Source organism: Rutilus rutilus (assembly GCF_951802725.1).
Source record: "Rutilus rutilus genome assembly, chromosome: 9".
In the NCBI taxonomy this organism is placed as follows: domain Eukaryota; kingdom Metazoa; phylum Chordata; class Actinopteri; order Cypriniformes; family Leuciscidae; genus Rutilus; species Rutilus rutilus.
In genome coordinates, this window is record NC_140223.1 from 25,617,292 (window position 1) to 25,633,165 (window position 15,874).

At 37.7% G+C, this 15,874-nt stretch overlaps 1 protein-coding gene across 2 annotated transcripts in view; it reads right to left on the reverse strand.

The window, feature by feature from the left end:
• nbeab (neurobeachin b) overlaps positions 1-15,874 on the reverse strand; it is a 284,815-nt gene that overhangs the window by 187,513 nt on the left and 81,428 nt on the right. For both annotated transcript variants that reach the window (XM_084419403.1, XM_084419404.1), the window contains 4 exons: positions 13,846-13,992; positions 7,383-7,580; positions 6,963-7,096; positions 5,892-6,000 (listed from right to left, as the gene is read on the reverse strand). In XM_084419403.1, coding sequence (XP_084275529.1) covers positions 5,892-6,000; positions 6,963-7,096; positions 7,383-7,580; positions 13,846-13,992 — 588 coding nt within the window. The remainder of the gene's footprint in view (positions 1-5,891; positions 6,001-6,962; positions 7,097-7,382; positions 7,581-13,845; positions 13,993-15,874) is intronic.

Below are 15,874 nucleotides of genomic sequence, written 5' to 3' on the forward strand. Positions count from 1 at the left end.
TACCAAACCAACCTCTGATTTTCAAATAAATGAATAAACCAACATCTTAAACTTGAAGCCATAGTTTGACTTTGTAGTTAAACAAGGACTTTAACTCTGTAGAGACTTTCTGTGTTATTAGTCTCAGCTGGCAAATGAGGTCCAGACAGGTGCGTGGTGTGAGACAGGAGTGAGTATAAACGAGACACAAACAGATGGCCGGCTACATGTGAACGGGACGGCAGACAGTGGGATCATTCAGGTGCCGTCCAGCTCAGATTTACAGCTGCTGCTGTTAAATGACAAAGTGAGGCTTTTACTCAAGTGCCAACTTAAGTTTGGAGCCAATGGTACATTGAGGCTATGAAATAAGGACAGCTATGAATGAGTAAAGATAGCAAGAGGAAAAAATAATAATGACACTGGGATCATTTGTATGTCATCGCAATAAACGCATGGACAAGGAAAAATATAATAGCGCCGTTGAACCGGCATTCGCAGAGGAAATGCTGAAGTGTGCATTTGTCATTCATCAACCATAATGTGCTTTTCTCCTCTGTCCTAGCAAGTGAATTGTGTGCGTGTTTTTTTTTAAATTATTATTCAGCTCTTGCTTACAAAAGCTTGAGTCAATCGAGGTCATGACAACTCCTTCTGAAAGAGAAAATCTTAATACTCTTATAACCATTTAAAGAAAAGATCAATTCATTGTTAGCTTCATGCATTTAGTTTTTTTTTTTAAAGGTGCAGTTTGTAATATTGACAGCTAGTGGGTGAAATGGGTACTGCAATTCAAAATATTGGAGAGAGTTGTTTCCCCCGCTATGGGAATTATTTTTTAGTCAAATGTCATGAGCGTGTAAGACATGCTCACGAGCACATTATGTTATTTCACACGCGCAAAAATAAACCTTCAGCTGGCATGATAAAAGTACTCGCGCACAAATTCACAGGGTTCTCAAGTCTCACGCATTGGCCGTGAGACACACGCAATTCAACCAGTTCACACGCTCACACGCCACACCATGTATTTCTCACGCTGAAAAGGCAATGCCAACCAAGTTGTCCTGCAAGCTTTATATATAACGTTGTGTACGAGGCGCACGCACACGCACCATACGTCCGTTACTAGGTAACCAACAACATCGCGCAAACGCGCTGGGTTTGTGCTGGTGTAATGCATTGGTCAAAAAAAGTCAGCGTTAGTTTTTTTTTTTTCTGACAGACCAGCCCATGAAACACGTAGATCAGCGGTCCATTGGCTCTTTCCTTGATTGACACTGGGCTGGCCCAATCACAACTTTAAACGAGTGAGCGAGCGTGCAGCAGTGTCAGTGTGTATCTGTCAAAATAGTCAGCGAGATGGAGAAGAAACGCAAGGAATGTGCAGAGAAATATCGTGAAACAATAGAAACAGGCCCTTAAAGTAGACACTGTAAACTGTGTCAAAATATACAGTATGTTTTCTGCCCTTCATCAGCTCCTGTGATGATGATGATAGTGAGGAGGATCTGGATCAGGAGAGAGATGAGAAAGTGTAGAGTCCGCGGTAAGCAGAACTACTTTCAAAACACTTAGGCTATGTCATGAGTGTAGGAACCCATAACCCAGTTACAGATTATTTCCACATCTGCATAGTTGACGATTACTGCAATTCACTAGAAATTTAATGAGAGGCGTTTGTAAACCATGTTTTCCGCCAAAATAAAAGCTTGATGCAGTTTGCGTCAAAATAAAAGATCATGTGCTTATCTCTTTCAAGTATAGAAATAGGTACAAATCTAATTATGAAAGTTTCCTTTATTTTTTAGTGCATTTGTTTTTACAAAATATGGCTATTACTGTCATTGGATTAATATTATAACATTATTATGTAGTGTAATGTAAATAGACACTGGAACTAAAAGAGGTTTACATTTTTCTTTGTTTAATTGGCACACTGAATATGGTTTGGAGCTTTTAATTTTGAACTCTCAAAGTGCACCAGATTGATGAATTTAACATTAAAATGCTCAAAAAATAGAAGGACAGAGGTCCACCCACCACAATTTTACCAAAAATCCTGTAAGAAACACGGGTATTGCTATGCCAATGCAGCTTATAGCTTGTTTTAGGATTCATCACTGTGGAGTATAGTTCAACTGTATTAATAAATGTCAAATTTTTACTTATTTCATCTGTTAACTCTCACTCGTTCCTACTCACTCATTACATGGCACTAGTGGTTTTAAGGAATAGGAGATGGTATGCATATATTTAAGGGCGTGCAAAGATGGGTGGTGTTTATGATCATATAGTGGGCCAGTCTGGGCCAAAATGCCAGGGCCGATTTTTTGTCCCAGTCCAGCCCTGCTCTTGTGTACACACACACACAAACACACACCTTAATACTCTAATATGTCATTTGTTCACAATGTCTCACCACACAATAAATCATTATACCATTTCGACTAGACACATTCAAAATGCAAAAAGATTTGTTTTTCCAAACTGTTTGGAGCAATTTGTTATATTTTTGTATATTTGTAATTTGAAATATAACATTAAATAGTATATTTGATGTGATGAATTGCTCTGTCATTTATCAGATTTACCAATTGTTATAATTTCAATTTGTGCTGGTTAATTATGAACAATGGGTAAAATTGGGGGGCGGGGACGGGCGGGGACAGGCGGGGGCGGGGCGGGGCTCCATTAGGGCTCCTCCCCTAACCGCATGTGATCTCACTCCAAGCTTTTGATAAAACTTGAGAACCCTGAATTCAACAACCGAGAGGTGTACAAGTAGCTGCGAGCGAGCGCCTGGCATACTCTCGTAGGTTAACTCTGCTTGTACAGTGGAATCCTGCTCGCGCGCAGCGGGCTTCTGCTCGCGGAGTGCTGTTTTGCTCGCGCAGTGGATTTCTGCTCGCTCAGCTGATTTCTGCTCGCTCGAGTCTACATGACTTTTGACAATTTGGGGGCGGAAACCAAGGAGGGCACTGACCCTCTTATGATTGGTCACTTTCATCATGGAAAATCTTGGGAAATCCTAACCCCGCCCACCTTCTGACGCAGCGCGCGTCACTAAGCTCGCTCTGCTACTCCGGCTATCTATTTTAGACAACGAAATATGTGATAAAACACCATACTAACTCTTTTCGTTTTCATTTAAAGAAATCTTAAACATGATAGCCACACAAATGTGGTTCAGGCAACGCGTATTGATTATATTCACTGCACATTGCCTATTTATAAATATATATATATATATATATATAAAACACAAACCTGCCTCTTTTCGTTTTAAATATAATATAAAAACATTAAACATTTTAATATGGTCCAGGCAATATGTGCATTTGTACTAAACAACAGATTTTGCAGTAAACAACATTACAGTTTTTAACATTTTTACATACAATTATTACAATTTAAAATGACAAAACTCAACCCAGTCTCTTTTTGTTAAATTTCAGTTTTTATCAATATTAGCCATTATAAAAGTATCCACCTTTTTCTGCTCAGTCTAAACAATGCGCGCTGCCATGACGACGACTCCGGTTGCCTACTTCCGGTTCGTAGCTTGACAGCGAGAATGAGTTCAAGCTGAAGCTCCTCATGTGCAGTTGTTGGTTGTTTTAACAATTCAAAGAAGATTTCAAACTTTTTAGAAACTGAGTGTTTCGAGCATAAGAAGGAGATAAGAATTTATTTTCTAAAGAGCCGTGAGTCAAAAGAACCGGCTCTTTTCAGTGAGCTGAGTCAAACGAGCCAAAATGTTTTTCACGTCATGTTAACATGGACAAAAGACAATCTCACAACAACATCACATCCTTTTAAAAATAAAAACAGTAGCCTACAGTATACAGTAGTCATAACTGTATACTGTTAAAAGTCAAAACTGTATAATAGTCAAAAAATAATTTTATTATAATTGTATTTCATATAATATACAATAATGTAATTTTTACTTGTCCATAACAACCCGAAAACTTGCCTGCTTGCCTTGCACATCTAATTAATGGGCAAAGTGTTCTGACTTTTTTTCTTATGCTTCAGTTTTAACGCTAACACGTTTACTTTATTGAATGTATAGATACGGAACCGGACATGGGCATTATCTCCTTCTTATCTTATGCTCGAAACACTCAGTTTCTAAAAAGTTTGAAATCTTCTTTGAATTGTTAAAACAACCAACAACTGCACATGAGGAGCTTGAACTCATTCTCTCGCTGCTAGTACAGGTCAAGCGCTACGAACCGGAAGTAGGCAACTGGAGTCGTCGTCATGGCAGCGCGCATTGTTTAGAGCAGAATAAGGTGGATAAGTAAAAGGTATAAGAAGCTATACAAATAAAGCAAACAATTCAGTCAAACATACAAAGTCAGCGCTCTAGTCTTACAACGGTAAAGTTAAATAGCTTATATGTATAGCTTTATTTATATAGCTTCTTATACCTTTTACATACTTTTATAATGGCTAATATTGATAAAAAACTGAAATTTAACAAAAAGAGACTGGGTTGAGTTTTGTCATTTTAAATTGTAATAATTGTATGTAAAAATTTTAAAAACTGTAATGTTGTTTACTGCAAAATCTGTTGTTTAGTACAAATGCACATATTGCCTGGACCATATTAAAATGTTTAATGTTTTTATATTATATTTAAAACGAAAAGAGGCAGGTTTGTGTTTTATATATATATATATATATATATATATATATATATATATATATATATATATTTATAAATAGGCAATGTGCAGTGAATATAATCAATACGCGTTGCCTGAACCACATTTGTGTGGCTATCATGTTTAAGATTTCTTTAAATGAAAACGAAAAGAGTTAGTATGGTGTTTTATCACATATTTCGTTGTCTAAAATAGATAGCCGGAGTAGCAGAGCGAGCTTAGTGACGCGCGCTGCGTCAGAAGGTGGGCGGGGTTAGGATTTCCCAAGATTTTCCATGATGAAAGTGACCAATCATAAGAGGGTCAGTGCCCTCCTTGGTTTCCGCCCCCAAATTGTCAAAAGTCATGTAGACTCGAGCGAGCAGAAATCAGCTGAGCGAGCAGAAATCCACTGCGCGAGCAAAACAGCACTCCGCGAGCAGAAGCCCGCTGCGCGCGAGCAGGATTCCACTGTACAAGCAGAGTTAACCTACGAGAGTATGCCAGGCGCTCGCTCAAAGCTACTTGTACACCTCTCGGTTGTTGAATTTGTGCGCGAGTACTTTTATCATGCCAGCTGAAGGTTTATTTTTGCGCGTGTGAAATAACATAATGTGCTCGTGAGCATGTCTTACACGCTCATGACATTTGACTAAAAAATAACGCCATACCCCCGCCCTCTCCTCCACAGACTCGACGCTCGAGCGGGTTGCCAGATTGGGTACACGCAACAGGACAATCACAATTGACAATGGAAAGTTGATCAGCTAATGTATTTATATTGTTTGCATTTTAAAAATCTGCGATCTCTGACTTAGTTTGTTTGCTGGCTTCCATGGCTGCAATACGCCAACTGGCAACCTGGAGTGTCTTTTTGTTTTTCGGAGGAACAAGTATTTGGATTTAGCATGTTTACTAAATCTCTGCAAAAATATTATGGTATATTTATGCTTTAGTATATTGCATACAGCACCTTTAGAATAGTATTTTAACCAGTGTTAAAACATCTTCTCCTATCCAGATTAATTAACTCTAAGATATTTGCAGGCTGATTTCTCCAAAGAGTGTAAACAATGTGCAATGGCCTAACCAATGCTCTGAGCCGTGGAACAACAATGGTTTGGGAAAATCTGCTTGGAAACCACTATTTTTGCAATTCCGTTTGGTGTTGCTAACAGCACAAAAATGTCAGACATCAGCTTTAACCAATTTAAATTATATGTTAGAAAATGAAAAACAAAAGAAAAGTCACATCACCTTTTCCAAGAGGTATCCAATCACCAGGAAACCCTTCCCACCAAGCATCTGCTCTTGCATTGCCACTGAGCTCTTGAGAAGCTCCATCAGGAAGGCCAGGAGAGTTGAACTGCACCAAAACATCTCATTACACAACTTTATTGGGTAACCGCTGCTTAAGATTCAAGATTAAAGACTTGTCGACCAAATATTAATGGAAAGAATGGCAAGAACATTCTGCACTTGATGCAATTGGTTGATTGTTACGATTTTTGTATCAGCCAATATTGGATATTTAATTGTGCATCATCTAAAGCTCACTTCACGTTAATCTTGTAACCATATATATATATATATATAACACCTTCAAATGTAATCTTTAACAAATTTCAAAATTAATTTTTAATTTTCATATTGAACATTATAATGTTGTGATGCCCAAATTCACTTGTGGCATTTACAATTACTGTTTTTATTGTTTAGTGTTTTATTTTGACCAAATAGAATTTGAATATCTGCCATTTGCTGTTTTTTGGCCTTAACATGAAAATAATAATTAATATTATTCACTATAAAGTTCAAAGGTTTGGGGTCAGTAAGATTTTCAATGTTTTTGACAGAAGTTTCTTGTGCTCATCAAGGCTGCATTTATTTGATCAAATACACAATAAAAATTATTGAAATGAATTATTTTTACAATACAAAAATCGTCTATTTTAATATATTTTAAAATGTATTGTATTCCTGTGATAGCAAAGCTGAATTTTCAGTATTCATTACTTCAGTTTTCAGTGTCACATGATCCTTCAAAAATCATTCTAATATACTGATTTTGTGCTCAAGAAACATTTCTTATTGCATGTTTTATCAAAATTGAAAACAGTTGTGCTTTTCAATATATTCTGTGGAGATTATACATTTTCTTCAGGATTCTTTGATGAATAGAACAGCATTCATTTGAAATATAATTATTTTGTAACATTATAGATGTATTTACTGTAACTTTTTATCCATCTAAGGCATCCTTGCTGAATAAAAGTAATAATTTTGTCTTACATACCCCAAACTTTTGGTGGACATAATATAACTTACCACACTGTGGTTTCCACCTGGCTTTCATTGTGCTGATGGAAATCCAGCTGTGCAAAGAGAGGAAACAACACCTGGATACCGCCAATGGAGTGAATGGCACTATGAATGGAGTGTGTAACGATGGCCTTAACATCCTTATAGAAACAGAAGGGAAAAAATCACATGGATTAAAAAGTAGTGATCGATGCATTCAGTAATGAACTTTTTTGTCATTGTTGAAAGTACCGACTCACATTAACCACTGACTAATCTCTACAAACAATTACCATTGAATGGCAAACACTGACATTATCCAATGGTGTTAGCTAAACAACGCAGCATCTGATTAACATTTAGTGACATTACTAACCATTATGCAGTTTATTAAGGATTAAGAGAGTAGAAAGGAGTCTTAAAGTGTTAAGCAGACATTTACCGTACCTGTAGCATTAGAGCGTGAGGCGAATGCACGAAAATGGACGGGTTTTCTCTGGGCGAGGACTCCAGGCAGAGCTGAGCGTCTGTGGCTTTGGCGTTGTAAGTGAAGGAGACGCTGTTTGCTAACTTTCCATCGTACAACACTTGTTTATGGTGGTCAGCCAGATGGATATCGCTTTCCGATTTAAATTTAAAGGTGCTCTAGGGAGGGGAAAAAAAACAAGATAAAGAGACAAATTAAGAGAAGTCTAGACCAACACAGAAAATCTCAGATGAAAATCTGATCTAAATGACGCAATATTCACCTCTAAAATGTGCCTAACAAAGTGAGACATGTTGGTGAAGGTGAGATAATTAATTAATGATTGTATTATCACAAAACGCATGAAAATATCACAATGTATATTTAACAGTACATCTATGTAAATCGTATTATTCCATGCACTTATTAAAGGATTTACTATTCCTAGAATGAAAATGAGAAGAATCTTTTTATGTAGTGATTAAATCTTATCCAAAGTCGTGGGAGCGGGATGAATAATAAATGAGCTCGGTGACATGAAATAATCATGAAGATGAAGTAGGGGCGATATGGGAATTCCCCAGCTGATTTATCATTCATGAGGTTGTTTCGTGTGCTGTCAAATCAAAGGCCCGCAGCCCAACACCTGCAGCACATCCCAGGTGATGATGTCATCCAGATGTGACCTGCTCCAGACGTGTGCTAACTGTATTAACTTGCAGTGAGCAGACAATGATAACAAGGCATTTTTAGAAAACCAACTCCCTTTCTATCAGAAGACATGTACTTGACAACACTTGCATGAACAAAAGCAGTGTTTATAGTTGTGACCAGATAACAGATATACATATGCGCTTATGTGGATATCAATCTATGCACACTCAAGGGCAGCAAACTTTCTTTTCCCCACAGATATAGGCTACATAAAAACATGGGCTATGTTCAAAATACTAATACTAGTGCATTACGTACTGCATACGGTGGAGTATATAGTATTTCTTGCTATATAAATACTATTGCTATAGTTCAAATAGTTGTAGTGCACTACATTTTGTTACATGATATCTTTGCAATCAATTAATTAATTATTTCAATAAATATAGTTTACTTAGCATTTTTTAACAAATCTAAAGTAAAACTGTCCTTCAGCTAACTCAATGATTAATAAAGGAGATGTTAACAACTGCATTCAGAAACAAACTACCTGGCCCTTTGTATTCATATTTAATTATTCATGTACTAACTGTTCAGTGTCTATTTAAAGATGTAGGAGGGTGTAACCTGTTGTCGTTAAATAGATTATTACCCTGCGGATACGGTTTCTAAGGCAATAAACCTGATATAATCAAATATTTTTCCATATTTTTAGCAAATAAATACAGCATTATATAGAAACAAGTATGTCTGTTCAGCTTATGTTAGCTTTACTGTTATCTTTATTCTATTCAAAATAAATGACAAATGCTTTGATGATCTGTATGGTTCTTTTGACCTAGAAAGATTCATTTTGTTTGGTTTTCTCTGCTGAACAGATAGCATAAATGTCACCTGTTGCTGGTCAGGTTTCTGCTGCAAACATATGATGTTGTGCAAAGCAAATCTCAAAATATATCAGATTGACTGGGGAAATAAATATCACAGCAGGTTAATACATGGCGACAGTGTGCAAAAAAGTTGAAAGCACTGCCTCACAAATTTTTTTTATCTGACAGGATGCTGGCGTAACGTCTAATACACTTCTGACAGAAACTGATGATGTCATGCTCACATGTTCTCTCATAGTGAGACTCTGCAGTAGTAACAGAGCATATGTCTAACAGGGAGGAAGTCAAAGTCAGGGACTGTCTGACAAAATATAGACATTATATATCATCATAAAAGAAAAATAATCAACGACGATAATAATGAGAAATGTTTTTTGAGCAGCATATCAGCATATTAGAATGATTTCTGAAGGAGTGACCATAGATATGTATACATAGATTTCACATTCGACCGCTCCAGGCACGTCAACATGTCCGCCATCTTGGAACGGTCAACATTTCAGATTCTGTCACTCATTCGTAACTCGTAAAGGTTTTTTTACCTTGATTAGCATAAGAGACTCATGCTCCCAAACCATACAAACATATTCTTCCAAACTGAAGCTGCTAATCTGAGACCAAACCTGTTTATTCTATTGAGGCATTAAAGACAAGAACACAAGTAAATGTGTCTGACTGGAGCTCAGTGTTTCTAGGCAGCAGCACATGACGGTAATCGGGTCATCTTCAGATCAGTCACATAAATCCCTGGAGACTGTGAGTTTTCAGCCTGCCACAGCCCACTGTCTCTACGCATCCGGGCAGGTACTCTGCTAAAAGGCTAAGAAGGCTACGGACCTAAGGGAGCTAACACATTACAGTCAACAGAACAAATAATGGTGTCAGTGGTTGTTGAGGGCAGGAAGCCAAAGTCAGGGAAGGCTAGCAAAACTGGAAAAAAAAACTGATTTATTTCAGCTAACATGGTTTGAGAACTCATGCGTACGCACAAATTTGTGCATGAAATCTGCCTATGAACATTTTCACAAACCAATCATGATTCACCAATAACGTTCGTACTAAAATTTATTTTAAATTTACGAAGAAATTTAGGAAAAAGCTGCGTTATAGTTTCAGCTGTGAGGTTTCTCTGACTAATGCAAATATACATGTACAGCTGGCTAATGAGAGGTCTGTAATCTGGGTCTGTATAAAAGGTGTTTATTGTGTTTGAACTGGTTTTGCTCGAGGATCTGGTAAGAGCCAGTCTGCAGAGATAGAATGACGCAAGGCTGTAAGGAAAACGTCTGCGGAAAGCCCTTATACTGTATGGAGATGGTTTGGGCATGTTTTATGCAAATTAGCGTGGCCGCTCACTTAGAATACTCCAAATTCACTAACATCAGAACGAGATTAAGGGGCTGTTTACACAACACTGTATTCAACTCAAAAAGGTAAAACTTTTTATGCGTTTTGGCCGTTTGTTTACACGACAGCGGCGTTTTGGGTGCCTGAAAACGCAGACTTTTGAAAACGTGTTTCAACGTCTCCGTGAAACAACAAAACAGCGAATCTCCGAAGACGATGACGTCCTGCACATGCGTATTACGTGTTCAGTCTATAGTGTTTCATCGCCATCTCATGGCCTGGCAGCAGAATACAGGGTTTTTAGTTGTTTCCGCGGATCCGTGTGAATGGGGATCATTTTGACAATGGTGTCGTCTGTACGCGGAACACTCAAAGGAAAAACTTCTCCGTTTTAAGCATATCGTTGTTGTGTAAACGTACCCTAAGAACAAATTCATGTGCGTGTTGTAAATTAGGCGGAGATCTTTCGTGAGAAGTTCTCCTGTGCGTACGCATATGAAATAATACACGCAATTATCAGTGAATGAGACCCAATGATTTTACAAAAAAATAGGGATGGCCCGATACCGATACTGGCATCGGGGATCGGGCCGATACTGTCCTCATATACTCGTACTCGTACTCATAAAAATTCGCCGATACCACGCACCGATACCACGTACATTTTGCGAAACGAAACTGGCCGCCGCGAGCGCTTTGTCGAGGTGAACTGAGTCATAGACGCACGAGCTGGTCGAGCACATCCCTTTAAACAGACAACAGTGGAAAGTTTGTTCAGTCCGATGTCAATGGCAACGAAATTAAACGAGGCATGTAGCTTTAGCTTATTATATTAACGTTAACTGACGAGAGAGAGAGGCAGAGAGAGAGACAGAGAGCGAGAAGCGCACTTCTGTTGAATGCTCTTGATTGCTGATCGTTCACTCAGCACATGTTATTTGGATGAAAACTAAATCGTATATGTAAGTAAAGTAAAACATGAACTGTTACCTGACTGAAGTATAACGAGTGGTTCCCTACATTATTACAGGACGTGTGCAGAGGTCAAGAAGTTTCATGAATGCAAACATCCGAAGCGCGCGCCCCTCAAACCAGCGTCTCAGCGCGCGAATACTGAATTAAATTGTCTTTCACGTCTTGCGCTTGTACGGACGAATTCACACACAACTATGTAATAACGCCCGTCTTGGTGAGTATCCTATAGTAAACAAAGTCGGTTATATCTCAAATGAACGTAGCATGTTCAAGTGCGGTCCGTGCGCTCGGTCTTAAAGGGGCAGCAGTTTGATAAACCTGCTTCTGTGTTTTAATGTTAATCAAACAAAGGACAAAGAAATTACTCACTGCTCTTTACTAAATAGGCTACCCTTTTCAACTTTAGAAAAATATCCATCTATATATAATTCATACAGTAATGAATATGCTTTTTTTCACATTTGATTACTTTATTCAAATTTCTGTACCTGTTAGATCTACCCGAAAAACTCTAAAAACACTGTTTATTTCATTTGTAGCCTTTCTTTGTTCTATTGTATTTATTTGTCCTATTTGTAATTCAATTGTTTGTTTTTATTTTGTTACTGACTGCTTACTTGTTTTAAATTCGCATTAATTAGGCTGCTAGTTTTTGTTGTAGTATCAAAATTGGATTAAATAATTGATATTTCACTGGTTTTGACAAACATTTGAACCGCTGACCCGATCCTGAAGCAGCTCTAAATATGTGCTGTGCTATTAAATGAAAGATAAAATATGATAGAGCAATAGAATGAACAGTGACAGTAGGCTTACAGAAGCTCATATACATTTTAGCAGGCTTAATTAAGCATGAAAATAACTGAAAGAAATATATATATTTGATGAACAAATTAAGCCAACTAATATGATTTATAATCTTTTGGTTTATCTACTACTACATTTAAAAATTACAAATGCAGTGAAAATTCAGGTATCGGTTATGGTATCGGTATCGGCGAGTACCAAAAATTACAGTATCGGTATCGGACTCGTTCTGCAAAAAGTGGTATCGGGACATCCCTACAAAAAAAAAAAACATTCACTCATTCCACATTCATTGTTTGTTTTGCTACATTAAAAAAAAAATTAAAAATAAAAAAAAATTGGGGAGAGGGGAAGACTTTCCCTTATTTTCCGACAAGCAATGAATGGCGCATTTATTTGAATTTTTCTTGGTACCCTCATTCTGTCGTTCTGTCGACAAACACCGTTTTTTTTTTGCTTGCGGTAGATCCATCACAGTTAAAAACCCATTTTATCATGCTTTCATCAAATGAGGGCCAGGCCCTGCGGTCTAGCCTTGCCATAAACTCTGAAGGCCTTTGCCCTATTCCTAAACCAGGTAAATTCAACTGATCAGCCACAGAGCTGACAGGTAGTCTGATAGCTGACTCTCCATTGAAATATACAACCCCTTTTGAGATTTCAAGAGACTCCATTCACAGGTTTATCTTGGGTGGGTAATTGCTTTCTCCCTGAAGCAGACTGCTCATTATTTCTGCCAACCTGTCCGTCATGACGACGTGAGGGGCAGTGGGAATCAGAGGTCTAGAAGCTCAATTAATAAGGGAAATGATCCAGCCCACACTGATTAGAGAAAAACCAGTGCAAATGTCTAACAGGTAATTTAAAAGCACAAAAGCAAGGTAAAAATAAATAAATACATTGTTAAGATGGGTTTTAGCAGTTATTTGCCCTTTTAGATAGCACAGCTCATGAGTAAAACACTGCTGTAATGGAGCAAAGACAACTGAGATGGTGTCAGAATTTGGAATTAAATTAGGAAAAGCTCATCATTCATAAACAATGGCTTCTGTAATGTCATTTTTGGAATGCATATGCTATCCGTCCCATGCATGTGGTTTATTGTTTTAGATAATGAGTCGCTAATCAAAGCCTGGCGCTTCAGAGAAAATTAGACTTTGCACAATGAGACTGAAAAACTGCTGCGAGTCCCAATTACTAACAGGACAGAGCTTCATATTTAATAAGGATACAGCCTTGAAAAAAGAAATCCACAGTAACCTGCTCTGTTTACCCCATGGATGCAATTAAATGCTAAATCGCTTCAAAAGCACCTTGAGAATTAGCGACAAAAGGTCAGAGACATGAAAGGGAAAGAAAGACTAAAAACTATCCGGAGGCAGACTTCATCAACGGAAGACTTCATTAAGAAGCAAAACCTAGAAACGTTGCTGTCGTCAGTGTAAAAGCAATAATGCATGACGACAAAAAGAATAAGGTTCGTCAAACAAACGTTTGGTGATAAGTAAATATGTAAATGCAGCATTTCTCACATCCGTTTTTCCAGCTTGAGTGTTTTTGTAACATGGTAGCTGGACAATAATGACCAGCTTGAAATCAGCTGAGATTTAGACCTCAAAACTGCGGTTGTTTCCTCAGGGTGGTGAAATCATGTTTGAACGCACATCAATCAATGACCAAATGTCACAGACAGAGGAATAACATCTCTTGGAGATCAATGGTGGCTGTGAAGCGTTGGGATGTAACGCACTTTGGCAAATCTGATACATACCTTGTAGCCTGGGCCTAGTTGATGGATGGCAAATATCTGAGCAGGGTTTAGCGCTTCACTGAACACATAGATGGCTCCGAGCTGTCCGCAGAACACTCGGTTGGCGTCTGCCGTCTCAGATGAGCCGAGGAAACATTTGTCATAGCTCTGTGATAAGCACAAGAAAACAGCTTGGAGTTCTTAGTAGCAATCTCTCAAAAGTGGATAGTAGGGAAAAAAATGGAGAGCTGGAGTGGAAATATAGTGGGATGTCAGTATGCAAACTTCATAGCAAGCGACTAATGGTTCACAATGTAATTGAGATGTAGCATTACAGAGATGTTATTCTGTGCTGAAACCTGCCTATTAGTTTAATCAAAATCAGCACCCGGGAGACCTGAGGTTAAGCACTGCTGGTCCAACCTTTTAATTATCTGACATTGCTTTCAGTGAGGGACAGAAAAACAGAGGCAAAGGTCTGTGAATTTTAATGTAATCACTGAATCTCCAAGATAATGTCTTATATACTGTAAAGCTTGAGCTGGCAAATAATATATATATATATACACAGTATATTAGGGGTGTAACAATATATCGTATCACAATATATCGCATACAAAATGCAGCAATATGTACCGTGGATAGTGACAATATGTATTGTTTATAGTTCATCCAAAATAAAAATACTGTTTGAGTTTTAGTGTCAGTACTACATTAAACTACTATATTTAATGTTGAATATAATGTATAATAATGCAAAGGGGGAATATCTGTGGGTCCTGATAATGCCAAATGTCTTATGTTACCAATAAAAAGTGGCCTACATTATTTTAAATATATCTAGTCAGTGAGTGCGAGCATTTATTCGTCTAAATTAAATCTGTATTTTCAGCTTCAAAATCATGAATATTTTTCTGTGCATTGGGTTATCATCACCAAGCCTATTCATTTACACCCACAGTGTAATACCAAATTTAGCATTTTAATCAACAGTGCATGTTTTGTTAACCTTTTACCATATGTCTTGGAGTATCGCAATAATATCATATCGTGAGTTCAATATCGTGATATGTATCGAATCGAGGGTATTGTTACACCCTTAATAGTCTGTATTTATAAATGAGACAACCTTTATCTTTTCTACATTAAAGTGTCCCATTTTCATCATATTGCAAAAAAAAAACATTAATCAGCATCAAAAAGACATACAGTAAAATACTGATTAAAGGTGCCATGTGTAAAAATTGAGGTAAAAATATCCAAAAAATGAGCTACACGCATCAAAAGAATGAGAAGAAATAAGGGCGATGATGTCATTAAAAAAATGACAAGTTATAGTGCTGCAGAGATATCAACCTGAATTAGCAATAGCATTACTAGCCACGGCCCGACAGGTGTTGTAATACCAGTTTCGGCCATGGGAGGCGGTATGCGAGCAACATAACCACCACCAGCCCAACTGCAATACACGAATAACTCGCACGGCTTGTGGACGTACTTGAACCTGATGTCAATCGTGTGGAAAATACAGCCCACTACTACATTTCAGTTCAGGGAAGAGAGCGGAAGAATGGCTGAAGCCCTTGGCAAGAGACCCTTACCACCACACCCACCCGCTGCAGGTATAAAACGCGCTCGGAATCGCAAATAAAATCTGATAAAAAAAAGGAACAGAACCAGAGTAAACATTGGCACTGCTTTCCATCGCTGGAGACAACTAATGGCCATGAAAGAAATGAGGTTCGACTCCGAACTTGCAACATTTCTGTTTATTATAACAACCTATATTATGTTTATTAAATGGCTTTCCTGAAGTAAATCTGACATAATTGTTCTCCAGCTATGTTATTGACCTCTTCACGCTGATAAAAAACACTGATTGGTAGATATTATGTATGAGGAATACATTTCGGTAAGTTGTAGCCTACTGTATCTTTCAACAGTGTTCTATGGCAAGCCGTTTTAGCTTTAATTGTACCCAGCGTTACTCGTCGTAATTGCATTTTTACTAGTAAGAATTCAATTAGAGAGCTCTACAATTCAATTCTTA